Below are 26,714 nucleotides of genomic sequence, written 5' to 3'. Positions count from 1 at the left end.
AGGGGAGGGGAGGCAGGGCCCGGGGCCCCGCGGCCGGGAGGCAGCGGGTCGAGACAAAGGCGGGTGGGTGCGCAGCCCGCCCTGAGCGGTGCGGGGGCAGCTCGGGGGGCAGAGGGGCGAAATCCGCCGTCTGGCAGCGGTAGCGGCCGTCGTTAGCCAGCGTTACTAGAAGGAGTGCACAAAAGCGGATTTTTGTTTATCCGGCGAAGCACATCAGGAAATTCCCAGCAAATAAATACTGTGAACTCTGAAGGAGGAGCTTAGCTGGGAAGTGAAAGCAGAGAATTTTCTAGTATTGACACAGTCTTCTCGGTGTGTGTGTCCATGTATGTGCACTTGTGCGTTTCTAATGCCTTTCTTGCCTCTCTGTTACCAGTTGCCTCCCTCCAGTCTCTGCTTCAGCGCAATACTTGCCCTATCTGCTGAAGTACACCGGACTGGAGTTTTTTTCTCATCACTGAAAATACTAAGCAGAGAAAAAAATGTATACCGGCACTTGGGTGTAACAACACGTGAAACCAGCCACATTGTTTAAGTTTATTTTGAAGAAAGAAAACTTCATCTGTGCTTAGCAAGGCTCTTCCTGGGAGTCAGGTCGCTGTATGAGTCTTACAGAAGCATCTATTAATGATTTGAAATTAAGCACGGACAGCATTCCTGTTGAGTTTCTTTTTCCCCTGTGAAAATACTAATTTTGCAACTGACTTTTACACATACTGTTGTTCAAAAGAGAACAGGAGGGAAAACATTGCTTTAAAGAAATCTGAAGATGAGCGCCCACACACAAACTGCAGAGAAAGGACAGAATACGACACTCCTGTGCCAGGAAAGCTATGTTTGCAGTGGGACAGATGAAGCAATCTTTGAGTGTGACGAGTGCAGGAGCCTACAGTGCCAGCGTTGTGAAGAAGAGCTGCATCAGCCAGAAAGGTTACGGAACCACGAACGGACCCGTATAAGACCCGGCCATGTCCCGTACTGTGACTCCTGCAAAGGTGCCAATGGGAACATAATGCATGCCAGTATGACGGGCTCAAGGCAGATAGCAGCAGTGAGGTGCCAGGTGTGCAAAATCAACCTCTGCGTGGAGTGTCAGAAGAGAACGCATGCTGGGGGGAACAGAAGGAAGCACCCCGTCACTGTGTACCATGCTGGCAAAGCCCAGGAGCCGGAAGAGGAGGAGGCGGCGATGGATGAGGAGACCAGGAGAAGGAAGATGACAGAGAAAGTTGTGAGTTTCCTCTTGGTGGATGAAACTGAGGAGATTCAGGTAAGAACTGCTGTGGTTTGTTTGAACGGGTGAGATCCTTTAGTTTCTGTCTTAGTCTGACAGGCTGTTGTGATGCATGATGAATACTTGAAGTGTAACTGGCAGCAACAGTAACAAAATGAGGACAGCCAGTTAAGTGGCACTAAGTGAGTATCTTGGGCCAAAAAGACACAGTGGCTTGGAGTGGCCTCGCTCACAGGTTCTTCAAAAGGTCAAGTTCATTAAAACCTTATGTGTGGCAAGAGCCTCCTCTAAGAGGCTTGGTAAGTGAAGCTGGTGAGAGAATTGACTCTGTACTGAGACACACAGAACTAAGATAAGAGCTCTCTCTGCAGGATGCTGATCATTCCTGAACAAAAATGAACTGAGAGTATTGCAGTAGATATCCTGCAAATGGGAGTACTGGCAGCCAATCTCCTACCATATGACTATGACTCTACCAAGCAGTGCTAGTGCAAGACTACAGCCCCCTGCTAGCCACCTTTAGCACCAGTACATTCATCTGATTCTGAGGAACAGATAAAGTAGAAATATGGGTCCAAAGTGTGCCATTATGGTGAATCTGTATTGCTTGTCACAAATATGATTCCATGTTAGCCTCTTGCTGAAAGAGGAGGAAATTGGCCACCAATTTGTGGTAGGCCTGCTGGTAATGATAGAAATACTAGTTGACTAGGAACAGCTTCTCGGGAGGCGTTATTTTAAAGAGTCTAGCATTCAATATACGCAGGTAATGAACTCTTCCCGTTGGCCCTTACATTTGGTGAACGTAAGCACCTTACAATGTAAAAATACAAATGTAAAAACAGCAGTGTGTGAAAGTCACAGAGCAGGTTAGTTACACAACTAAAAATTCAGCTTTGTCTTCTGGCTTCCAGTTTGCATCCTTCATGTCAAACCTTGTTCAAGAGAGACTGCAAGAAAATGTGTAGTCACCTGAAGACTCAGTATCTGCTTGCTCTAATTGAACATATTCATGATACCAGCAGTAAAAAGAATTGTGATGATATTCTGTTGGTAGATTAGTTAATTTGTATCCCTCATAGTAACAGTCAACGAGTCTGCCATGCATTGCAAGGAGATGTGACTTGAGTATCTCATATCTATTCTATACTATAGAAGAGTGTGTATATATGAACACTGTAATTATACCATAGTATAGATGTAAGATACTTGTGTCACATTTTGGTCACTTCATGTGTACTGACTGACAAATTCTTGTGGATTTTTGATGGGAAAGGGAGGAAAGAATGACAGTCCTTATGAGGTGCTGACATAGAAAACACACTTTGCAGGACACCAGTGACTGTAAACTGAATGATTGAGTTTCAGGTCCTAAATATATATGCCTCCCCTAAGCACACACACGTTTCTTGGTAATGCATGGCAGATGCAAATATTACTTTACGATGCAGACTTTTCAATAATCTCCATCTAGCCACTAGAGCAAGCTCTGAAATGCCTTAGAACAGGGCTGTTCTGGAAAGCTGCTCACAAGCTGTGGCTATGTGCAGCTATACCAGTTTAAGTTATCTTTATAGTAGTGAATCTGTAAGCCTTACCGAGGTAGACTTTTCCCTGCCTCTTGCAAGCAACTGCATTGCTGTTTGAATGTCATGGGCAATAAAGCCAACTTCCTGATTGGGACAGCCGTGGTCCTTTATCAGATCATAGCAATTTGATCAGAATAAGGTGGAAAAAGCTCTCCAAAAATGATCTTGCTACGCTATCAAGATATGGAATCAAAGCTCTTCCATCTGGAGTGACCCTCTCTTCCTCATAGCTGAGTATTTGTGTGACATCTCACTGCCAGTGTCAAAGCAGTTTGGGAGTTTTCAACTAAAATATTTTCTGGCAGCTGGAACTTAGAGTGCTTGCTATTATAGTCATGTTTCTGCTAGTGAACATGAGGACCTTTATTTAGAGAGGGCTGTCAGATGACTAGCTAACTCTGCAGACATCTTCTGTAGCATCTTTTGCTCTTGGTAATGCCAAACAGCCAATATGTATAGGAAAGTGATCCTCAGTATTTTCTTTTGTGCTTGTCCTTAGCAAGATTATTGCTGATTACTTGGGGAGAAATCCTTAGCATGCTTTTTATTTAAACCAACTTTTTGTCCAAAAATGCCAACACAGCAATAACCTGAAATGTGGAGATTCAGGGTTTGAGGGTGTATGGCTTTAACTGTCTGTTTTCTGACCTTTGGAACTTGAAGATTGTTGCATTAGTTAGGAAATAAGAGAGGAAACTGCTGATGTGCTATCAGTGGTAGATTTTGCCATAGCAATGTTGAATGCTAGTCCTACAAAATTAGGCAGAACTAGTTATGCTGCTGAGCAAACACGATGGATCAAGATACTTGCTGATGTATACATGTTTACAAACCTCTAACTTGAAAGTGGCTCAATGAGATGGGAACACAAGGTAAAGAAATTTCTTTTTTTAATATCCTTTGGAACTTGAGTTGTTAAGCTCAAGTGTTTGTATTTCATCTTATTGTTCCTGTTGGCTTTTTGGAGGTGGCAGCTCTTAAACTGAAGGACCTTCATAGCATGTAAGCAATGACTGAGCTAGTTCCAGATCTAGAAGCAATGCAGATTGATTTGTAAAGATGCGTGCCTGAGCAAATTTAGTTTAGCTGAGAGGTGGAGATTCTCAGTTTGGGCTCAGCACTGCACTGACACAGCTATGATAATTCTGAGATCTGCATAATTGTCTTTGTGCCATGTTGCACAGATGTGCTGGCCTCTTCAAAGCTAGTTTGGAGCTTTTTGTGCTTTGCAGACATAACCATAAGCTCAGAAAGTTGAGGACTTCTTGTGCTTGTTTCAAATCCGCTTAGTCAGGAAAGGCCCCATTTTAAACCACTGCTTTGAAGCAGTTGCTTGTAGAAAACTCATGGTAGCTTAAGTTCATATCTGTGAAATGCAAGCTTTTCTGTGATGTTCATCATAGCAGCACTATATCTGAGCACCTCAGATAGAGAGGTTGGTTATCTCATCTTAAGAAGATGCCATTAAAGGTTAAATCCAAGCTCCCCCTGCAAGTCTGTGGAAGAACCAGAGAAAGATTGTTTCCCATGGAGTCCAACTCCAGCTGTCTCACACCACGCAGCAAGCTGCTTTGTGACTTTTGTCCCTTGCCATCCTGACCTACACCACAAATTTTCCTTTCCTTCTTCCAGGACTTATTGCCCCTCGTAAGACCTTACTGACAACTTCTATCAGAGAACAAATCTAGTCCATGTTTTACAAACTGGCATCACCTGCAGTTTACACCTCATTCTAGGTCCTTTTTCTCAAGCTGTTTCTCTTTCTGCAGTATTAAACCTTTGGCCTTATCTATCGCATATCTAAAGCTGATACTTCAATCAAATTCTTCTTGATAACTGCAGCATCTGTTTGTTAATTGGCTCTGACATAGTCTATCTTCCTTGCTCATCTCCACTCAGAATGATACTGTGGGGATTATTTCCTCAGTCAGTTGCTTTGGTCTTGTCACTGCTCTCATTACATCTTCCACATCTCCTCTTTGCAGTGTTAGACTCAAACTGTGTGCCTTCCTTTTTGTGTGTAAATCCCCCAGCTGAATCTCTGGATCTGCTCTGAATTTACAGACAACCTTCATTGTGCTGTCACTAGTCTGCCCCTTGCACCCGGGAGGGACTGACTGCCCTTAACTTACAGAGTCAATTAATTGATTTTTTTTTTAAATTTTTTAAAACACCCCTATACTCGTGGATCTATTAGGAAAAACACAATAAAAACCTGACATGGGTTGGAATAGTTGTTTCAAGTCCTGATACTGTCTCACTGTCTCTTGAACTTTTCCACTCATTTGTCTCTTGTGCTTACGTTTATGCAGTTTTTGGAAGCGTATCCATTTTTTGCTTTGTCTTTATACGCACCTTTGCAGTAGAGCTCTTTAACATAAAGCAGAGTGTTATCTGTCAGTTGTACAGTGAACTCTATTACTACTTCTGAGGTAGGGGAGAAAAAGCGCTTAACAACGCATAACAGGAATTCGATATTTTTATCTTGGGGAACAGATGTTGATAGTTGTTGCCACAGGATCAGAACTTGGTTGTAGTGTCACTAGTGGCTTCTGTGATAACACTTTGTCCAAAGCCCTAATTAAGGACTCAGCAAGTACACTTTACAGAAGTAGAGAAAGTCTTTCATTGATCCCCAAAGATAGGGGACATGCTTGATCATTATTAGTCTGCCTGAAAGAGTTTGCTGATCTTTGACCAGAAACTAGCTCTGTCACAATAAATTACCCAATCTCTGGGTTGCAATGAAAAATAAAAGGTACTGACTTTGTAGCCTGTCTTACTAAGGAGACAGGAAGAAAGTTTTTCCTCTAGCCAGTCAGAAAAATAATGTGTCCAGCAGTATAATTTTATGTGGGAGAGAGGAGCATACACTTATTACTGAGTCTCCCCTGCGATTGCCACTATGAGCTCCCTTTCCTCAATTAGCAGGCTCATCTTGTTTTGCTAATAGATGTCTCAGTTTCCTAAATCCAGCCCCATTCCTTGAGTTCTTTTTATTCCTGCTAGCAGAGTTAGACACCTAAAGGATTAAGCTCTTTCCCTCAGCAAATACTGAGCAGGATCTATATAATGCTTTGAAGTCAGTTTAGATGATGCAGAATGACCCATAGCCTTTGTTTAAATGCAGACCAATTTATACAATCATCAAATAGCCAGCCTCTAAAAGTGTAACAGTCCATGTGTCCTCCTCTGTCTGTCCCCTCTTGTTAAGAAGTTATACGTCCAGAGTGATAACTCTTTAGGGATGCTAGCTGCTTTGTTTTTCTCACTCCCACTGTAAGCCTGATGAAAGTAACTGTGGTTTTTCCTTACTACCTGCTGATTTGAGCCTGGCCAAAGACAAGGGATGAAAAAAAATGGAGAGAGTCCATTAGGAGTCTCTGTTAGGAATGCTTGTACTAGTCAAGTATTCTTTGTCAGTCCATGGAAGTTAATGTGTATCTTCTCTCCTAAGAGAAGATCACAATCTTTTAAGTCTTATTACTTGCCTCTGTAGCAGAAAAGCATTTGTCTAGCAAATGGTACTAGTTCCTATGACACTCTTGTTTGATTTGCTATTGGGGGAATGTGTGCATGGGGTTTTTTTGTTGGGTTTTTGTTTGGGGTTTTTTTTGGTGCTTTAGTGTAGCACAGTCAGCTGTAAGTTTCTGAGAATTTCAGTCCATATCCTGTAAACTGAAGAGTCACAGCTGGTGTATTTGCCATGGATGTAAAGGAAGAAGAAGAAATGCAGAAAGATCCAAGTTTTGCAGGTCAGTGTAATCTGTTGGATCACAATATGTAATTTCTGTCCCTCATTGCTGGTTCTGTACTATTGATGAGTTTTCCTCCTCTGTGCTTCAGAGAGGTTTTCTTGCCAAAGTTATTTTTGGGAGTCTGCTGTCCTATACTCTATGAATTTTTTTCTTACTACTTTTTTATTTTTCAGTATTCCAGTCTGTTATCAGTTTTGCAGTTCCCTCTCCTACACTGAAGTGATCTGTTTTTCTGTCCTTGGAATATAGTAGAAAAACTACTTAGCAATTGCTGGTCAGGAGTGTTCTTTCTTCCACTGGATATATACCAGTATTTTGACAAGTATTTTTAGAAGGTGGGAGAGGAGCCATCCATTCAACAAATGCACAGCTCCTTTAACAATCTTATGCTGACTCCTAGCTATTTTGAACATTGCCACTTACAAATATTGCTTTTCCCTGGAACTGCTCTTCCACCTTCTTCATGATGTAGTTCTCCTGGGCCATAATTAAAGTCAAATCTCTTGCTTGTTTCCTGTCTCCTGTCCATATGCTGAAATGAGTGCAGGTGTGAAAGCTAAGGAGAGCATGTCACAAGTGAGAGAAGCTGGTAGCAAGCCACTCTGGAATTATCTACTGCTTCATTCGAGGTGTTCCTGAATTTAAATTAACTTCCTGATCTAAACAGAGTTGGTCGTTGAAAGGGGATGTTCTAGTGCTTCATCTGCTGTACTCCTCCTTGCATATATCCAGTGAATCCTTTTGTGCTCCTGGGTGCTGCCAGCAGGAGCAGGATGTGAATGCTTTGAGGTGCATTCAAGAAAGGAAAGGGAACTGGCAGCTTGCTGTCCTCCAGCCCTTCTGTCCTTTCCACCTCCTCCACTTTCTGACTTCTGCAGGGGTAATGGGGAAGCAGATGTTGGTGCAGTATACCTGTTACTTTTTTTACCTGGGTTGTTAATGCCTTGCTGTAGGATTGCATAAAGGCAGAAGTTTCACAGCCCTTTGGCCCACCTGTCAAAACACACTGCAATTGGGAAAATAACCAGAGTAACTTTTCTAGGAAGAGGGGAACTGTAATACAAGTAAGTTTGTAAATGCCCCTAACAAGGACAGTGGTTTAAAGTAGTGTCCACTCAGGTAATCTAGTTACCCTTAGTGTTGAGGAAGATCAATCACTCGCTGACTTGCTGTCTTCTGGGCAAGTCTCTTCACCTGGATGTGATCTCTGCTGCTGTGGCTGTGACACTGGGGTGGTGATTGGTAGATGTGTGGCCAAAATAACATGAGGGCAAACTTGAAAGGTACTTAGGATACAAAATAATGTTTTCTGCTTCATTGTTTACAGTTCTCTTTGAGTTAGATGGCACTCTTAAATTAGTGCTATTTCTGCAGCAGTTGCATTTACGCTGAAGTCTATTAGTTTGAGTTCGTGAAAAATAGTTTTTCAGCTAGCACACAGTTTAGTGGACTGTCTAGTCTTCCTTCTGCTTTCAGAAGTTTCATATACCTCAGCTGTCATCTGCAAGGGTAACTTCTCACATGATATCAATATTTCAGTCAATATTGCCTCTTACATTAGGGAGGAGTCCAATCAGATTAGACTACCTCCTATCCCCTTATGTTTTTTCCACCACTGTCTTAAAACCTTCAAAATAGGGTCTCTCTCTTTGGGTGGAGTTGTTAAATAGGATTTAACTCTTACCTCTTTGTCCCTTTCAGGAAAGAGTCCTGTAATAGGTAGACATGGGCTTCAGACATGGGCAGCCTCTGACCTTCATTACAGGGACCTGTAGGTCCTCTTGAGACTCATTCTGTTAAGCTCTGTACAAACCCATGAAAATACTGTCCCTGAATTCCTTTGCAAGGGCTGTGGGAAGGAACAGGATAGCTTTCATCTGAAAAAGATACAATAGAACAATCTCAATTGTTCTAATAGAACAATCTCAACAGAACCATAGGGGGTACTGCAGTGAAGGCAGGTACAGAAAACTTCGAAAGCTTAGAAAACAACTCCTAATACAAATGCTTTCCTTTGGTTGAGCCAGACCTTCACCCAGCATAGGGAATAAGATCAAAACTAGCTGAAGCTGAGAAGGAGCGTTGGAATCTAATCTTAAATCCTCAGGGTGTATCTGCCCCCTCCTTTATTTTGCCCTCCCCACATCTGGTGTCAGGTCACTCAATTTGGGCTTGAGGCTCTGTAGAGATCCTGAAAATGCTGATGTCCACTGTCAGCTTGGCCGAAATCTAGAAGATTACTGAGGACAATAATGATAAATGTATTTAAGTGTTTGCTGGGTCAATGGTTAATAACTTATCCTGAATACCAGATTGTATCTATTGTTATGACATACACAATTTTATAAGCTAGTCCACTGACACAGCCCTTCAGGGAAAACTCTCCCAAGGTACCATAAAATGTTTACATAGTAACAAGTAACTCTTTGAGCAGTAGAATTAATGAAGTCTACTTTTGAGATGTCTGCCCTCCCTTGTTCACATCTGCCGTTTGGGTAAGAAACAGTATGTGTGCTATCATGTACCAACCAGCATGCTTACCAGCTAGAAAGTATGGGCATGACTGCTCAGCTTACTGCTGTATCTTGGTGGCTGTGTGGAATGGACAAGAGACAGGCTTTTTCCTCAGAAAAATTGTTAGAGTCTTTCTTTTCTACTCTGCTGTTTATTTTCATCGAACTTTTAGGAAATGTGTATCTTAGAGACACTCCTCTATCAAATTGGTCTATGTAATTGGATTATGGATTTTAAATTATATGTGGAAGACTTGAGTAATGGCATAAATGGCATTCTTCGTGGGAAGTCATACAGAAGAAAAGGTATAGGAGACAAACTAAGGTAGGAAACTAGAGCTGCTTGGACTTATGAGTCAGCCTTGATTGTTCTTGAGCACCTGCTTATGATCAAAATCTTTGCCATTGTTTGGAGGCCTCTAAAAGCTGGGAGGGCGTAATGACCTTCTGAGGTCCCTTTCAGCCTGAATTAACCTGTGACTTTAGCAGAAACAGAGTTTGAATTATGATAGTCTAGGGCCCCTCTCACAGCTCTACTGATGGCATGGGTTTCATAGCAGAGAGTTTATCTTCCTCACAGGGATCTACCCAATCCTTTTTTTCTCTTGGTAGCAGGAAACATTTGGGAACATCAACAAAAGTTTATCCTGGGACAAAAGCAGGGAGTTTCCAGCTGCTTTTTTAATACCCTGTTGCACTTGAGTTGCTGGGGTGCACTTCTTTGCATTCATTCACTATCTTTCTGGGAATGATTGTGAAGAGCTCTGCAGAGGTGTGAATTTTGGTGGCAGCACTCTGCTGTGGTTCAGGTTAGTCTTAGATATGTCTTAAAGACTGTAGTTAAAGGAAGAAATCTGCTTTATAGGTTTCTCTCCTGTTTGTTTTCAATGTACGTTGACATTCTGATCTAATGACTTAATGGTAGGACCTGGGGATTTAGGCATGCACCCTTAAGACTTGTGTGAATCTGCCTCTGGACAGGAGCTCAGATTGTTAAAGCTCAACTGCCAAAACTTAGAAGCTGTGTCATAAAGAAGTGGTCTATGTTGAGGTGAGCAGATCTGACAGACCTGTTCTGTTTCCAGGTTTAGTGATTGATATGATACTCTGTCCTTAAGATCAGTTACCTAAGATTGTCTCAGTTTTGTGTTTTAGAAGTTCAGGACTACTTGAAAGGTTGCAGAACTTGTTTTAGCTTGCTTTGCAGTTTGTCTCTCTGATTTCAGATTTTAGCTTGAATTCTTAAGCCTTATCTTTTAAAATGTTTTTCTTAACTGTGAGCAGAATTGCTTGGATTTTCAGTGTTAAGTAATGCTTTAAGGGAAATACTGGTTTGGGTTGTTTGTTTTTTTTTTCCCCACTTGATTGTTTTGACCACTTGTACTTGATTTGTTTCAGATGTTTGCAATTTTATGCTGGTATATAGTTGGATGTGCTGTTACAAATCTTGTAGCTTATTTTTCCATTCATTAAAAAATTTGTATCCTCTTTATTGATTTAGTGGCTGTGTATCGGAAGATACTGTTGTGTGCTGGTTGTCAGACAAATCTAATGACTCATAAATTTAATTGTTTGTATGATGGTATCTTGATTGCAGAAAATATGTTTTAGTTATTAAGAATGCTCTGTTAAAATTGGGTCAAGCATAGAGTAAGATTTCAAAACGCAACAACAAAAGTACCAATGTAAGTCAAAATGACAGTGTAAGACTAGCAAATGAGGGCGCTCTGATGAATGCTATGACAAGCACTCTTGATTTTTTGTTTTGAGCTATTGTATCGTCAGCACAGCTCTGGCTTTGTGCACCAGTTCCATGAGTATTAGCAAGCCTTAAAGGGTTCATAAGGAGTTTTAAAAGGAGAAAACTGTGGTAAAAATGTCTGATTCTCTCAATGTGTTTGTTTTGCCTGGAGACAGATTTAAAGCTGTATGAGTACAGGTCACTGGAAACTCTGTTCTATTTTATGGATTTTGTTCCTAAGCTTTTAACGTGTTTTTGTTTTAATAACATTGTTTCCAAGAAATTCATAGGCAGGAATGTCATTTTAGCAGTTCTTCTTTCGTATCTCCTCCTAAATAATTCTACTTTTATTATGGCTCAGATCTAGGAAACTTGTTATGTTAGATATAATAGATTTCCAAGTATGGGTGGCACAGAGGCTTCAGATCTAAATGTGTTCCATGGCAGCATGGTATGTGGTTATATGTTCTCCTTAAAGAGTATTTTAGCTGTAAAGTTCTCTGTTTTTCCTGATGAAGACCTTCACCTTCAGTTCAACTTGGGTGGAATGACTTGCATGAGAGGCTGGATGACAGTTGTAACAGAAATGTAGTTAAAACTATAAAAGAAGGCTAAATGGGATTCTAACCTATGATGGAGTAAAAACTATTCATTCTAGAATAAATAGCTCTTCTAAGAGCTCTATAGCTCTTCTTTGAAGCATAAAAAAAGTGTAAATGAGTCTCTGATACTAGAAATGGCAAAACAGAGAGGGGGGCCAGAGAGTTATGTCTCTTGTCTTAGGGTCAACATACAAAGTTTTAATTCTTAGTTGACATTGCTGTGCAATTTAAGGAAGGTTTCATGTTTACCATCTGCTGTTCATATCAGGGATGTAGAGCTCTTGGGCAACGTGAGAGTGGACACAGCTATGGAAACATGAGTCCTGTGCACATGCAGCAGAAGGTTTTACCATGCAAATTTCTCTAGAGATAAGAAGCAAAACAGAGAAGTGGGACCTGAGCCCAATGGGGATTAGTACTTCCACAATTATTACACCCACTCTGACTTTAAATGTCTCAAAGGAACTTGCTCAAGGGAAGCAAATTTGACTACTGATAAGGGGATTGTTGTGGATGATTCTTTGAGAGTATCATCCCTGTGCTCAGCAGTGGTTAAAGACGACAGGTGCACAAGGGCAAGGAATACCCAATGACATACAAGCATATTCAACAAAAGGAAGTGGGTTTTTTGGTTTTGTTTCTTCCCTCCCCCACATGGAATTTATTATAACAGGATGTTGCAGGATCCAAAACTGTGACTAGGTTCAAAATGGGATTAGACAACCTCCTAGAGGATAGGTCCACTGCTTCTCTACTAAACATGGGTGTCTAGATGCAACCACTGCTCAGGAAGTCCTTTGACATCTGACTACTGAGAGCTGGTAAAGCATGATAGAAAACATTTGCTCTTTTCATGTCTAAATTCTTTCTCACCCATTACTGAGTCCTGTGAGACACAACATCGGACCAGCTGGACTTCAGTGCACTCTTGTGCTCCTGGATGACTTGCTTGTCCAAATCACTTCTGAGTTCTGTCCTACAAGGAAGTCTGAAAGAGCATAGAGCCTTAGAAGGGGGTAACAGCTCGTGCTTTGGGTAGCTGATTTAATATTCAGCATAACTTTTCTACTGGAGTGATCTGGATTATTGATCTGGTACTAACTTTTCTTCTGTCTGGCTCAGCAATCCAGCTCTCCTTCCCACAGTAAGTTGTCCTGTTATCAGCAGTTAAAGTACATTGAAATAGAAAGAAGGCTGTTGGTGTGGACCTTTGCATTAGCTCAGCTTGGGACAATTTCAGCTGCAGCAGAGTTTGTGTGAGTTGACTCCTGTTTCTTACTGGTGGGAATGAATTGCAGAGCTACCCTTATCCCTGTGGTCCCTATTGTCCGTTGTGTCTTCTGACATTACTGACTCAGGCCTTACCACAAACTCTCCCAAACTGGTACTGGAATAATAACCAGTGCTGCCTGAAAGACCTTAGTTATTAGTTGTCCTGCCAATACTTAAGCAGCTGTTTGAAGACCGATATTTCTTTGTGATGTCCAGGGAGTGCATAACTACTGACTGGCAAAAAGAGGGTCAGCCACCCTTGTGGTAAGAAGTTTGGGAGAGCAGGAGTTAAACAAAACAATCTGGAAGAAGAAATTATCATATTCCTGTTCGCTTACAAATACATAACATTTTTATATTATTAAATCTGTGAATGTTTTTAGGAGCTATCCCATGAACAAAGAACTTCCTTTCATCCAGAGAGACATCTCCAGAGATACTAAGAGAAACTGCATTTGTCATCTAAACTACCTTCCTGATGACAGGCTAATAATCACAGCTACGAAAAAAGCAGATGCTTTCTTGTGCACCTCTAACTTGAATGTATCTCGATGGTCTCCCACAGACACCAAAAAAGATTCTGTTGAAAGCATTTTGATTTCTCCATTTCCTGTTTTCTTCCACAGTGTGAGGCTGCCTTGAATGCTTTGAGTCTGTGAGAAGCTACTGCAGTCCCACAGTCCACAGTTTTTCTTTCTGAACGCTGTTCCCAACCACAATCTGGCACGCTGGTTATTTTTTATTTTTTGGCACACTGGCTGTTTTTTCTTTTCCTTCAATGTCTAGATGATGCTGATAGATTTGACCAGAGCAAATGGGGGCTGGCTGAGCCTTAAACTAATTTGCTGATCTAAGAATAAACTTGTTCAAAGAAAGCATTTATTACCTCATGGCCTCTGTGTATCATGTATCATGAGACCTTTGAACTGTGCTTGCAGGGGGCAGATAGCCAAGGAGCTTCCAGAACTTCATAGGCAGGTGAGAGGGGAAGGAAGCCCTGCTCCTTTCAGCTAACAGGGATTCCTTGAGGGAATTGTGACAGAGGAGGTGAATTTAATCTTTCTCAAAAAGTGCCTTTTAGAAGAAAAAACCCCCACAAGTGATAAACAACCATAGCCAAAAACATGAAACCTTTGAAAGCTGAGGCCATATTCTGCAATAAAACCAAGGCAGGCTTTCATACAGACCCCTAAGCTGTTTCATTGCTTGTTTATCTGTCCCCTGTGACTCTAGTATCTGTGCAGAAAATGCCCTATTCTCTAACCTAAATAGCATGATGCTTGTCACTTAATCTATGTGAAGCCAAAGAGAAGTTAACTGCTAAAGGCGCTCTACTCTCTTTTGGTTTTGTGTGTGTGTTTTGGTTTGGTTTTTGAATGAAATCACCATACAGAAAATTATGTAGTGGATCATTGAGGTAGTTGTGGCACTGTTTCGACCACCTGATTCCAGTGCAGAACTTCACTTTCTTCTCTGCTTCTCCTTCCAGCTGAAGGATCTATCAGCTGGAGAGCTGTGAGAGCAGGACAGGTACAAGAGGTTTCACTGGACAGGCAGTCACAGTGAGTCCTCACTTCCAAAACGGATACATGATGGAACAACCTAAATCCCATTGATGTACACATGTTACAAAACTGCTTTCTAGTATTTTGTTTTGGACTTCTTGGTGCTTCAGAAACTTATGGTGAATTCTGAACAGAAAGTAATTATACTCATTGATCCTATGAAACGTGAAACCAGCTGTGGTTTTGGTGTTGTCTACTCCAATTGCATAGAGAGATATATATATATATATATTTTTTTTTTAAGGTAAGAAACGAAGAAGACTTTATTAAGAAACTGGACTGCAGTCCTGACCAGCATCTAAAGGTAGTGTCCATCTTTGGGAACACGGGGGATGGCAAGTCTCACACCCTTAACCACACTTTCTTCTATGGCCGGGAAGTCTTCAAGACGTCTCCAGCCCAAGAGTCTTGCACAGTTGGAGTCTGGGCAGCCTATGACCCTGTCCGCAAAGTGGTGGTAATTGATACAGAGGGCCTTCTGGGGGCCACTGTGAACCTGAGCCAGAGAACACGGCTGCTGCTGAAGGTCCTGGCCATCTCTGACCTTGTCATCTACCGTACTCGTGCTGACAGGCTCCACAATGATCTCTTCAAATTCCTTGGTGATGCCTCGGAGGCTTATTTAAAACATTTTACCAAGGAGCTAAAAGCTACCACAGCCCGCTGTGGCCTAGATGTTCCTCTGTCAACTTTGGGTCCAGGTGTCATCATCTTTCACGAGACCGTGTACACCAAGCTACTGGGCTCTGGTGAGTAGGCAGTAAGAAACTGAATTGCAATGTGCTAAACACTATCTATAAATTATCAGGTTGCATTGAATATTCAGTGTTCTATGTAAAAGATGTGGTTTGGGTTTTGCTCTCACTTGTTCCAGTCTGGAAGCCAGGCTATGGAAATAGCAGAGCACTCCCTGATGGTGATCTGACTGCCCCAGATCAGCTAGAATAATCCTCTTAGCCAGCTGGACATCAGCACTGACTAGTCATGATAAGAGTTCTGCCAGCTGTAGGAGGGGTCATCAAGGTGAAAACTGAGACACCCTGGGATTTTGGCAGGGATATGGAGTATCCTGTTGCAAAAACTAAAATAAAACTAAAATAGAAAGTAGGATGAGCAAGAATAACGAAACTGATGAACTTCAATACATACAGTACTCTCGCTTTACTTTTTTTAATTCTGTGGACCAACATCATTCAGAGGTTGTGGTGGCACAGACCTGATCGACTGACACCGTTTTTCACTGTGCAAGTACCTGATATGGCCAAAGCAGCAGGTGTGGCACACTATTATTCCCATCACTTTCAGTGTTCTTCACCAGTACTTTTGAATTGGCTTGTGTCATACTGCACTATGCATATTTAAATTGTGTATTTGATTTGTGTGTCTGAGTGAAATTCACTGTCCTCTGGAATTCATGGCATGTTTTGGTTTTGACTACGCAGGGATCTAAATTTCTTCTCCTGGCCTGATTGTTACAAAAGGCATGATGAAACCTTTCTTCATTCTGTCCATTTCTGATGCTTTGTTGAGGAAAAGCCCTAATGAATTGGTCTGCAGCAGATGAGGCTCAGTCCTGCTGTCTGTGAACATCTGGAGGTCTTCTGTTTTGTAGTACCACAGCAGCTCCCTACTGGCCCAATTCTCGTTTTGTCTTTTCTAACCAGTGAGGTCTTGAGCTAGTAGAACAACTTGGCATTTTTTCTGGTTATTATTAGAGTGGCTTTTTAATGACTTTTAACTTATCTGCCAAGGCAGAAAAAAAGTCCTTACATACAAATTTGTTGATTAACAACGCAGAATTTCGTATAGTTGTTGAAATTTGCTGTTTCAGCAGGTCAGATTTAGTGACCCATAATGATAGTTGCACCTGTGTGCAAAGTCAGGGTAGCAAAAAATTTTATTTTTATGATCATGGTAGGGATAGGAAAGAAACCTCTTACCATGTGGATTTGCAGCAAGCTGTAACCATCAGTCTTGATGGATAATTGAGATAAGTGTGTTTATGTAGTTTTATGTCAGGGAAGAAGAGGTCTGCCGTATTCTGAAATGTGAAGCTGGTAGTTGGAAGCAGGCAGAAGAATGTGGTCGGTTTTGTGGAGTCTGACCTGATGTGGCCAGTTCTGAAGTGCTTCACCGTGTACAAAGGGCTGATAGAGGCTTGATCTTGGTCTTCTACTCCAATACTATCTTGGAGTATAATCAGCCCATGTGAGGTTCATGTCCTTCACTTACCAGGCGCTAGGATTAGCTATACCAGGTTATGGTCTGGTGAGAAGAGCTAACAAGTGTGCTGACATGGAATTTCCTTGTATTGTGTCATAAATTGCCTATTATTCTGGATATCTGTGTTTCCAAACCTAGGTGTTTCTGATTTTACCTGTGGAACTTGGTCTTAGAATCTAAAGCTATGTATCAAAACACAGAGACTGCTTTTGGAAACACTTCGTTTCTTTTCCTCCTCGTAAAATATAATGATAACTGCATTCCAGATGTATTAGAAGGTTTAATCAGGAAAACTAGCACTGTGTTGCATATGAAAGCACTGTGCAATTTAAATATTATTTTAAACAGTTGTTTATATACTTGCTGATATTCTTATATATAGATCATCCTTCTGAGGTTCCTGAGAAGCTCATTCAGGATCGGTTTCGGAAGCTAAGCTGTTTTCCTGAGGCTTTCAGCTCAATACACTATAAGGGAACAAGGACCTACAATCCTCCAACAGATTTCTCTGGACTTAGGCGAGCTGTGGAGCAGCAGCTGGAGAACAATACCACTCGATCACCTAGACAGCCTGGGGTTATCTACAAAGCACTAAAAGTAAGTAGTTCGTCAAAATCTTTATTTGTATCACTGTGGCTAGTAACTGTCAGTTGCAGCTAATAAAGGTAAAGCACCTGAACCAGTGACGCAGACTTGCAGATGTCTGGAGATAAAGCAAGTCTTCCATGAAAATGATGATTTCTGTGTAACAGCTATGTAGGCTGGGTTGTTTTTTTACTTTAAAACCTTAGCAAAGTCCCTGAAAGGTCAAGATCTTGAAGAGCAACACAGAGCAAAATCAGAAAACTGAGCTGGGAAGAAAAAATAACTGATGTTGCGAGTGACAAGCACTTAATGACAGTGATTTACAAAGAGGATGCCCAAAAGGAGTTATTGGTAAAATTCCTAAAGATGGCCTCAGCACAAGGGGAGGGAATGCAAGAGACTTGGAGGGAGTTAATGGTTGACGAAACCTAGCACTGAGGGCTAGGAGGCAAAAAGAGGGAAGGAGATATGTTGGTATCTAGGAAACAAGATGGGATCAAGCCAAATGATGTATCATTTCAGAGGTGCAGCATCAAATCAGAAGGCTGATGAAAAGGAATTAGGCAGAGCAGCTGGTGATTTTCTTAGAAGATTCACCTTGCTAGGATGTCCGAGGGATTTTTGGGTCTTCAAATTTACAATCTGTCCTACAAGTTTCTGCACATTGCTACCACTACCTGATTAGCATCGTATTTTCATTGGCCTGAATAGCACAGCTGTCATCAGGCAGGGGCAGACAGAACTGGGGCAGAAACAGGTAGTGTTAGCAGTCTTTTCTGGTGTTAGTCACAGCTGTTGGAACAGATAATCCAGCTGCTCTGTATTTGGAGTAGCTGAAGTACAGAGGGAAGTATCAGGGTGGCATGAACACAGTTCCTTGCATTAGGGAGCAGACAGGCAGCAAGGGGACAATAGCTGGAGTGGTTAATTCCAGTTTAATTTCTAGGACCTTATTGCAATAATGAAGTAATCCAGTTTCAGATACAGCTGCTAAGATACTTAAATTCATGTCCAGTAAAGGGGTTGCTGTGTTCAGATCACTACTGACTATAACTTTTATTGCTTCACTTCCTGAGGACACAAGGCTTGCTAGAGATTATGTCCACCTCCTCTAGCTCTTGAATCCATTGGCCAGAATCTGTCAAGCTTTAAAGAGATCTTAAAGCTAACTTCCTTGAAACTCTGTGAAATCAGATGTCTATATAGATACCTTATCAGAGAGAAGCTGTGGTGAGAGATATACGCATGTCTACGTGTCTGTGTGGTCAACCCTTGCTAGAGAGCAGAGATGCTTCCCCCCATGCTCCCTGGGAGGAGTGAGGGAGGAAGAGCAAGTCAGACAGCCACTATAGTAACCTCAGCTTTAGGAAGAGTTTCAGTTAGACCTTGTGCCTTCAGAGATCTCTATCAAGAAAAACCCTAACCATCTGCTTTGTTCCAGTGCTTTCTTTTTTTTTTAAACATAACACCCAAAAAGAACTGAAAAAGTTAAGTGTGCCAAGGCTAAGGACTGACTTAATCTGAGAACAGATGCTCCCAAGAAATGGAGAAAAACCCTTTGTCTCAGTCCTGCAGTTTTACCAGAGAAGAGTAATTCTTCAAGGGGCCAGAGGAAAGTTTAGGGTGGCACGATCTGAGCTGAAGGGCGAAATACCCTGTCCTTATGTACTGTGAGAAATGACCCTCCAAGTTTCCTTCTGGGGATTTCCAGAATGCAAAGCCCTTTTAGCAAGCACGCTGCTATTTTGGGCATGGATTGTTTGCACAGAGGTGGATACGATCTTCTACCACCCATTTCTACTATAAAATTCAAAGTAGGGGCAGAAGGAGAGGAGAAAAGTAAGTATCTGACAAGCATCCAGGTCACTTCCTTACAAGTGCAAGGTTGTCTTCTTGCTTGGTTTCTAATTCTGGTCTTGGTTTCCAGGTTAATAAGACATTATTTGTTAGCTGTGTAATCTCTCTCTCTGCTGCTTCCTCCAGTAGAGGAACCCATGCTTCTGCTTGCAAAAGCTTTCATAAAATGTCTGCATTGCTCTCAGTCCCTTACCACTTCATTCTTTTCTGTTTGACAGGCTCTAAGTGACCGGTTCAGTGGGGAGATCCCTGATGACCAGATGGCTCACAGCTCTTTCTTTCCAGATGAGTATTTCACATGCTCCTCTGTGTGCCTCAGCTGTGGGTAAGTAGATGAGAAATGCACCCTCATCTTTCTAGAAGATAGTCCTGCCCTGGTCTGCAGCCATAGAACATAAAGTTGCCATGACATCTTGACACCTGGCATCACCTGTCATCAGCTAGTACTTCCAGGCAGAATTAGCTTGAAATTCAACTCTTATGTGGATTGGATGGCTCTTATTGCTGCATCCCAGCTGGATGCATGGTCTTTGCCTACTCTATTTTTGTGTATGGCTACAAACCTGTTTCTGTCCATATCTTTTTCCCAGTGCACACAGGGCAGGAAGAAAGGAGTGTCTAAAGAAATCCCCTGAAATTTCCTATGATGACTTTTCCCACCATTTTTATTACCTATACAATATAAAAAACAAAACAAACAAAACAACCCTAAAGCACACATCATGGACCTGGGCTGTGTTCTGTGACTAGATCTAAGTGGAGCTCCAGGTTTGATAAGAGCTTGGCTTGTAGCTCTCTGGGAAGAGCCCAGAGATTGACCCTGGCAGGGCAGTAGATGGCAGTCAGTGTTCCAAGTCTGTGAGGTACTACAGCAGCGTGATGTTACGTCTGATTATGCTTCTGGAAACATTTCCTTTCAAATGTGATATAGTGCTATGTTCCTGTTCTTTTATGCTCAGAGAATTTTTAGCAGCAACTTGCAAAGGCTGCGGTGTTAACTCTGTCCAGATCAATTTCCAAACTTGGTTAGTCCTTCCTGAAATCCTCTGTGAAATTTAGATTGGCTACAGTGATCATTTCCTGCGCCAAACTGTTGTGTGGTGCTGCTTTGTACTGTTAAACAGTTGCTACACCTCCTTCCAAAGAGCCTGCCTTTCATTGATAAATGATGTCATTGCTGTATGTACAGCTGTGAAAATTGTTTGGGGTTACAACATCTACAAATGCAAGATAGTAACATAAATGAACCTTGGTAATGTCTATCTTGTATCTAACAATATCAGCTCGTGGTTTGCTTTTGCGTACTCAGATGTGGCTGTAAGAAGAGCATGAACCACGCAAAGGAAGGAGTCCCTCATGAATCCAAAAGTCGATGCAGATATTCTCACCAGTATGATAACAGAGTCTACACTTGCAAGGTGAGTAGCAACACAAGGTCTGAAGAATGAGGAAGGGAAGAATGGCCCAATGAATGAAGAATATCACAGGCATATGCCTGTTTTCTTGCATTTTTTCAAATGGGAGGGTGCTCATAGCCTTGACAAGAAAATTGATCCCTGCTGAACTTGTATTTTTGCTTGGAGAGGTCATTACCTCTGCACGCTATGTGTCATTCGCTAGCTAACTTGTGAACCCAGCTGCTCTCAACCTGGGTGATGTTGACCTTTTACATACTTGATGTGGTTACTCTTCTTATTTGCTTATGCCCATTGCTTGGTATTAGCCAATTTTTCTGAAGGATGTGTGCAGGAGACAGGAAAATTTTCAGCTACTGTCACAGTTTCTATTGTTGTAGAAACATTGCCCTGATGTCATTATTAATAGTGGGGTTTGTTCTGTTTTTAAATCAGTTCTGATGAGTGTTCTCCTTTGCTGTGGAGACCACCGTATGCCAGTTATATGCTTTATGTGGCTAAACAGCTGCATGACCTGGAGTCTGGGATTCCCAAGAATGCAGTTTTAATTGAGCCTTTGTCTTACAGGCCTGTTATGAACGAGGGATGGAGGTCAGCGTGGTGCCAAAAACCTCTGCTTCCACTGACTCCCCTTGGCTGGGCCTTGCCAAGTACGCCTGGTCAGGGTGAGTACTGCAGCTAAGATGTCTCTGCAGTCTCTTGCTTCTACACTGCCTGGTGCACTGGTCTTCCAGTATCTCACTGAGGTAACCTGTCTTCCTCTTCTGCAGATACGTGATTGAGTGTCCCAACTGTGGGGTGGTGTACCGCAGCCGGCAGTACTGGTTTGGCAACCAAGATCCTGTGAATACTGTAGTGAGGACAGAAATTGAGCATGTCTGGCCAGGGGTAAGTCTGGTTGCTGGATAGTCTTTGTGTATGTGTGCAGCCATGTACATGCTTATGTTGCTTCTTCTGGATGTTGATGGAGAAAATGGATTTGCTTTCATTACAGCTGTCTGTTTAAAAGAACTGTTGCAAGGGCCTTCAGTCATCTTTTGGCTATCTTGACATGGCTAAGTTGCCAGTTTATGAACACTTTGTGTGAACAATACACCATTAAAACCTACTCCTGTGTTTCAGTGCAGGGGTAGTGATTTTTCTTCTCCTGTTTTGTCCCCCAGTTTAACAAGATCACTGGTTCACAGAGCCATCTATATCTAAATAAAAGAGGCTTGCCTGGTTTTATTCTCAAATGAATATCCATTTCATTCCAGACTGATGGATTTCTGAAAGACAACAACAATGCAGCCCAGCGTTTGTTGGATGGGATGAATTTCATGGCACAATCAGTATCTGAACTTAGCCTGGGACCCACAAAAGCTGTGACCTCCTGGTTGACAGACCAGATTGCCCCAGCTTACTGGAGACCCAACTCTCAGATCCTGGTAAATAGCAGCTGCTGTAGAGAAAAGCTTTGCGTAGCTAAAACCTCTTTTCCTCATCACTTAAGTAATAGAGTATTTTGCAGATTCCGAATGTTGCTGGTTTTATTGCAGCATGCCCTTCTCCTACATTTCTGAGAACTGAAATGCTTTCAGCTCTTCCCATTCTTGACTTAGCCAGAGAAAGTATGAACAGAGACTCTGCCCAGCTCAGCTAAAAAGGCTGTTTCTCCCTACTTTTTGTGAGCTCCTCTCCTGGGGAGAGGATTCTCTCTTGGGGCGAGGATCACAGAAAATCCTGGCTTGTATGAACTTGCTCTTCAAAGCAAAGCATCAACATCTTAAATCTGGCTACTGCAGTTGATAGCACTGTTTTTGTAGGTGCAGAGTTTAAACTCTGGTTTCACACCACATGCAAAAAGCTGGACCCAACAATACAACTAGGAAAGGATTCCCTGTGTATTGCAGGAAACAAATCGTTCTTCAGTGAAAACTGCCTTCTGCATTCTTACGCCCCACAAAGATCAAATACTCAGCATTCTGCCCTGCATGACGTGGCTGTAATTATTTGTGATTGTGAATGAAGGGATCATAGCAATCTGTTGGCTTAATCACTGTACATCTACCTGTCTGAATCACTTCCTTAGGGTAAAGTTACGGGGCTGGTAGCACTCAAGTCTTGGGTGTAACTGTATTTTTCACAATTTCAGTCTAAGTCTCGCCACCTGGGATTCTGTTCTCTATTTTTCTATTAAGAAAGATCAAACTAACAGTTTTTCTTTCTATGCTGTTCTGATTAGAGTTGTAATAAGTGCAACACGCCTTTTAAAGATAACGACACTAAACATCACTGCCGGGCCTGTGGAGAGGGCTTCTGTGATGGCTGTTCTTCCAAGACCCGTCCAGTGCCTGAGCGAGGCTGGGGACCAGCACCAGTGCGCGTGTGTGACAACTGCTATGAAAACAGAGGCATCCAGTTAGGTAATTTTGAGTTGGTTGTGACGGAACGATCCCTGTACAATAGTTAGTCTGAAGTCTTTGACTTCTGGATCACAACCATTCCTGTTGGGTGTAGACAGTGTAGTTCAAACTGGGCTTTGGCATAGAGTTTTTAGTCAGGAAGCTCAGGAGCTCAATATTTTTGGCAGGAAGATGACCCTTGCAATGACCTACCAGATATCTGATCCCCTGATGAAATTATCTTTTAATTGGATCTTTGTTTTTTTGGCACCTGCTGATGGTGTGGAGCTAGCATGAGAGCAGGGATGCTATTGTTTTATCTGACTATATATTTTGCCCATCATTGCAGAAATCAGAGTGAAAACTCTGCAATGCAAGATTGGGGATGTGGGATAAAGGCTGAGGAGAGGCTCTAAGCTGCCTTTTGGATTTGCTGCTGGTTTTTACTAATGTTAATTAACTGAAACTTGGCAGAAATTGTGTTGGACTTGGGTGTTGAGCCCTTTACTCTTGTGTCACGCAGATGTGGCTGAGCTGCCTTCAGATGAGGAAGGGGGGACACTTATTGCCAGGAAGGTGGGGGAAGCTGTGCAGAACACTCTTGGAGCAGTGGTGACAGCCATGGACATTCCCTTAGGTGAGCTCGATTCTCTTGTGATGAATTTTTTTGTGGAGAGGCATTTTTGTTTTCACAGAGCAGAACTTCTGATTAAACTTCAAGAGTTTATGTGACAGGCTGGCACCTCTGCTATGATACCACTGTTGGTTGAGAGTGCTACAGCCCCCTGCACCTCACTTGCTTGATGTTTCCTCTTGCTTTTCAGCACACTGTTTCTGCAGTTCGTACCTTGTCTTTTCTCCCTGTTATGTAAATCTGTGTGCACCAGCTGTAATTCATGCTCCTCTGATGCATCCCTGCAGTGACCTGCTAGCTGGAGTTCCCTAAAGACTGGCCAATTAGGAAGCATCTTATCAGGTTTGGCTTTCTTCCAGGGATGCTGAGTGCCTTTTAAGTGTGTTCATGGATACTGCTGGCACTTGGTACTTCTGCAAGGGAGGGCTGAGAATCTGAAGCTGCCCAGGTTTGTAATGGTGGGAAAGTAATCAGTAAATGTGAGCTTAGCACAGTGAACGCTTGCTGCTCTTTCATGTGCTGGATAGCAGTTCACTTTGCATTTGAATCTTCTGTTGTTGGACCTGACATTCTACTCATTGCGCAGATCATCGTTCCACTGCTTTGCCTACAGCACGTCCTGCCATCACCATTGTGGGTGTTTGTTGTCTGACTCGATGAAAGGCAGAATAAATCCTTTTCTCAGTTCAGACAGTACATGCATTTCTGAATGTTTGGTTTGGTGACTCTGGTGGTTTTTTGGCCACAGCTGAAACTGAAGGGAGGAAAAAAGCAAGTGTTTCAACCTCTGGAAGAGTCTGAGTAAGGGAAGATGCCACCATTTAAAGAGAAATGATCTATCCCTTTGGAGAGAGGCAGAATGTGGGAGAATGGCACTATGGCCTAAATGGTTATCTGTTGTGCTGAAGTATTCTGTCAGTAGGTCTTCTTCCCCTTAATGGCAGTGGTATATGACTTGGAGTGTGTGAGTACTTCCACTGGAGTACATTCTTGACATGGTTACGTTCACAGATTATTTTCTTCTCCCTCTTTCTCATTCCCTGCACCTCACTTCCTCCATAGGTCTGGTAAAAGATGCCGCCCGACCTGCATACTGGGTACCAGACCATGAAATCCTGCACTGCCACAACTGCCGGAAGGAATTCAGTATCAAACTCTCCAAACACCACTGTCGGGCCTGTGGCCAGGGATTCTGTGATGAATGCTCACACGACCGCAGAGCGGTTCCCTCTCGTGGATGGGATCACCCAGTCCGAGTTTGCTTTAACTGCAATAAAAAGCCTGGTGACCTTTAACCCCAGGCTCTTCTCCAGATCTTTGCAATTCCTTATGTTCTCAGGGTTACAAATTAAAATATCTGGTCTCCCTTTCACCTCAACCTGTTGCAGCCAGAGTGCATGTTTCCAGTTTCTGGCCTCCTCTTGTGTTATATCCATCTTGGAACGCTGGGAATGAGCTTATGTTCAGCCTCTAGGTTTTAATTTCAAATTAACTGGGGAAGGGAGGGAGCTCCCTTGGAGCAAACCAAAATCCAGTGTATTTTATTCCAATTAAAAAGAAAAAAAAAATCTATCTATGTATAATTTAGTATATTAAGAATACAGTTGGCTAATGAAGCTTTGAGTATTCCTAGTTCAAATGATGGATGGTGTTGTTCCTTATCATATTGGATCAGACTTACGGCCTTCTGATTCTTCTTTTGGAACGTCTTGCTGATTGCGATGTCCTGTGAGGAAGGTTTGGACTCTGTGCCGCCAGGAAATCTCCAGTGTTGATGCACAAGTTACACCTGGTAATTCAACCACCCTACATGTGGAGGTGCCGTACTTCTGGCCATGGACGATTAAACCCAGATTCAGTAGCAAGTTTGTTTGAACTGTGATATGAGCAGTGGTCTTGCAGTGCAAGAGGTATCATGTTGAAACAGACCTCCTGGTAGAGACCAGTAGAGGTCTGAAAGGTAAAGCAAATCATATGGCACAAGGCAAAGCATTCTGATTTTTCCGATTCAGCTTCAGTACCAGATCAAAAGGTAGCAGGGTCTTGCTCTCCCTGACAATGCTCTCATGTACTCAGGTTTTCTTCAGGTTTCTCTGCCAGCTTGTTGCAGTTAAAAGTTTTGTCCAGAGCAAAACAAGAGAACAAGTTATGTAGGCAATTCTGAAATAAGAAGTTTGAATTGTTTGGGTTGTGATGACTTTTCTTTTCCCCCACTTTTTAAGTGATCCCGGAGTCTCTGGAGCTTCTGTGTTCTCAGATGTGGTTGCTTAGAAACTGCACAGATTTGACTTACCTTTTTTCTAATAATATGAACTTATAAATTCACCTGGAAAATGGGAACCTTTCTTCTTTGCTCCTAGAAGCTGGGACTCACTGGACTTCATCCTTTTATTAAAGGACTGCAATGAATTCACTGATTTTATTATCAAAAGCACCACTTAACCTAACTAATACTGTCTTGTACTGTGGATTTGTGGTTCCAGTTATAAGAAGTAAGAGACCATTGTGGATTAAACTGCCTAAAATTCTCCCTTCTTGGCTTATGTATACAAGAATTCTTCCACCACGTGAGAGCTGTCTCCTCTTGGAGTGGCTGGAGTTTGATGCAATGTCCTGGAACTGTGGTATTTTTTTCCCCAGCTTGTTAAATGTGCTCTTGTGTAGATGAGTGCCCAGCACCCTGTTTTAGGACTGTATTATTAAATTAACTGCTATAAAAGACACTATCTTCTGAACAAGCATATTGACGTTTTCCTTGTAACAAGAGGTTCTCACTTTGTCTCTGAAAGAACATACAAAGTGATTGCCCCTTCACAACTACATCCAGCCTGCACACGGGAGTAGACTCGGAAGACGTTCCAGGACATCATTGGTACTGCCTGAGTTTATAGGGGACTGTCTAAAGTTTTTGTAGGTCAAGTCCGCCATAAACTGACAGCTGCCCAAGGGAGGGCACAAGTAGGTAAAAATCCTCTCTTAAAAGACATTTTGCACATCCAGCATAATTCTGTGCTTCAAAGTATTTTTATTTTTTTAATGGGTGAGCAACGTGTTCTTGGTTTGTAGGCTGTGCCCTGTGTGCTGTTTACGCATGTAGCTTTACTACCATGTTAATGCACAAAGAGAAAGCAGCCATGACATTCCTTGTATAAAATCTTTGGCATCTGTTTCAACAACTTGTCTGATTTATTTTTTTCCTTGTCACAGACAGAATTACTACTCAGAGAAAATATTGTCTAAGTGTTTTTAGTATATATGCAATCGTAGTAACTTAGCAACCTGTCAATATGCAGAGTCCGTTGTTGATTGATGTCCTGGAGCTGAATCTTTTATGCTGTTGCT

At 42.1% G+C, this 26,714-nt stretch overlaps 1 protein-coding gene across 1 annotated transcript; it reads left to right on the top strand.

Moving 5' to 3' along the window:
- Positions 1-106: 106 nt before the first annotated feature.
- ZFYVE1 (zinc finger FYVE-type containing 1) lies at positions 107-26,545 on the top strand. Its single transcript, XM_026849006.1, has 11 exons — positions 107-1,270; positions 14,519-15,023; positions 16,880-17,094; positions 19,158-19,264; positions 20,249-20,357; positions 20,922-21,019; positions 21,125-21,242; positions 21,611-21,781; positions 22,579-22,759; positions 23,262-23,375; positions 24,435-26,545. Exons 1-11 carry the CDS (start codon positions 770-772, stop codon positions 24,665-24,667), a joined length of 2,352 nt encoding a protein of 783 aa, XP_026704807.1. The 5' UTR covers positions 107-769; the 3' UTR covers positions 24,668-26,545.
- Positions 26,546-26,714: the final 169 nt, after the last annotated feature.

The sequence above is a fragment of the Athene cunicularia genome, assembly GCF_003259725.1.
Source record: "Athene cunicularia isolate RWA chromosome 5 unlocalized genomic scaffold, athCun1 chr5_part1, whole genome shotgun sequence".
In the NCBI taxonomy this organism is placed as follows: domain Eukaryota; kingdom Metazoa; phylum Chordata; class Aves; order Strigiformes; family Strigidae; genus Athene; species Athene cunicularia.
The sequence above is the reverse complement of the archived record's forward strand: the minus strand, read 5'-3'. Positions and strand labels throughout refer to the sequence as shown.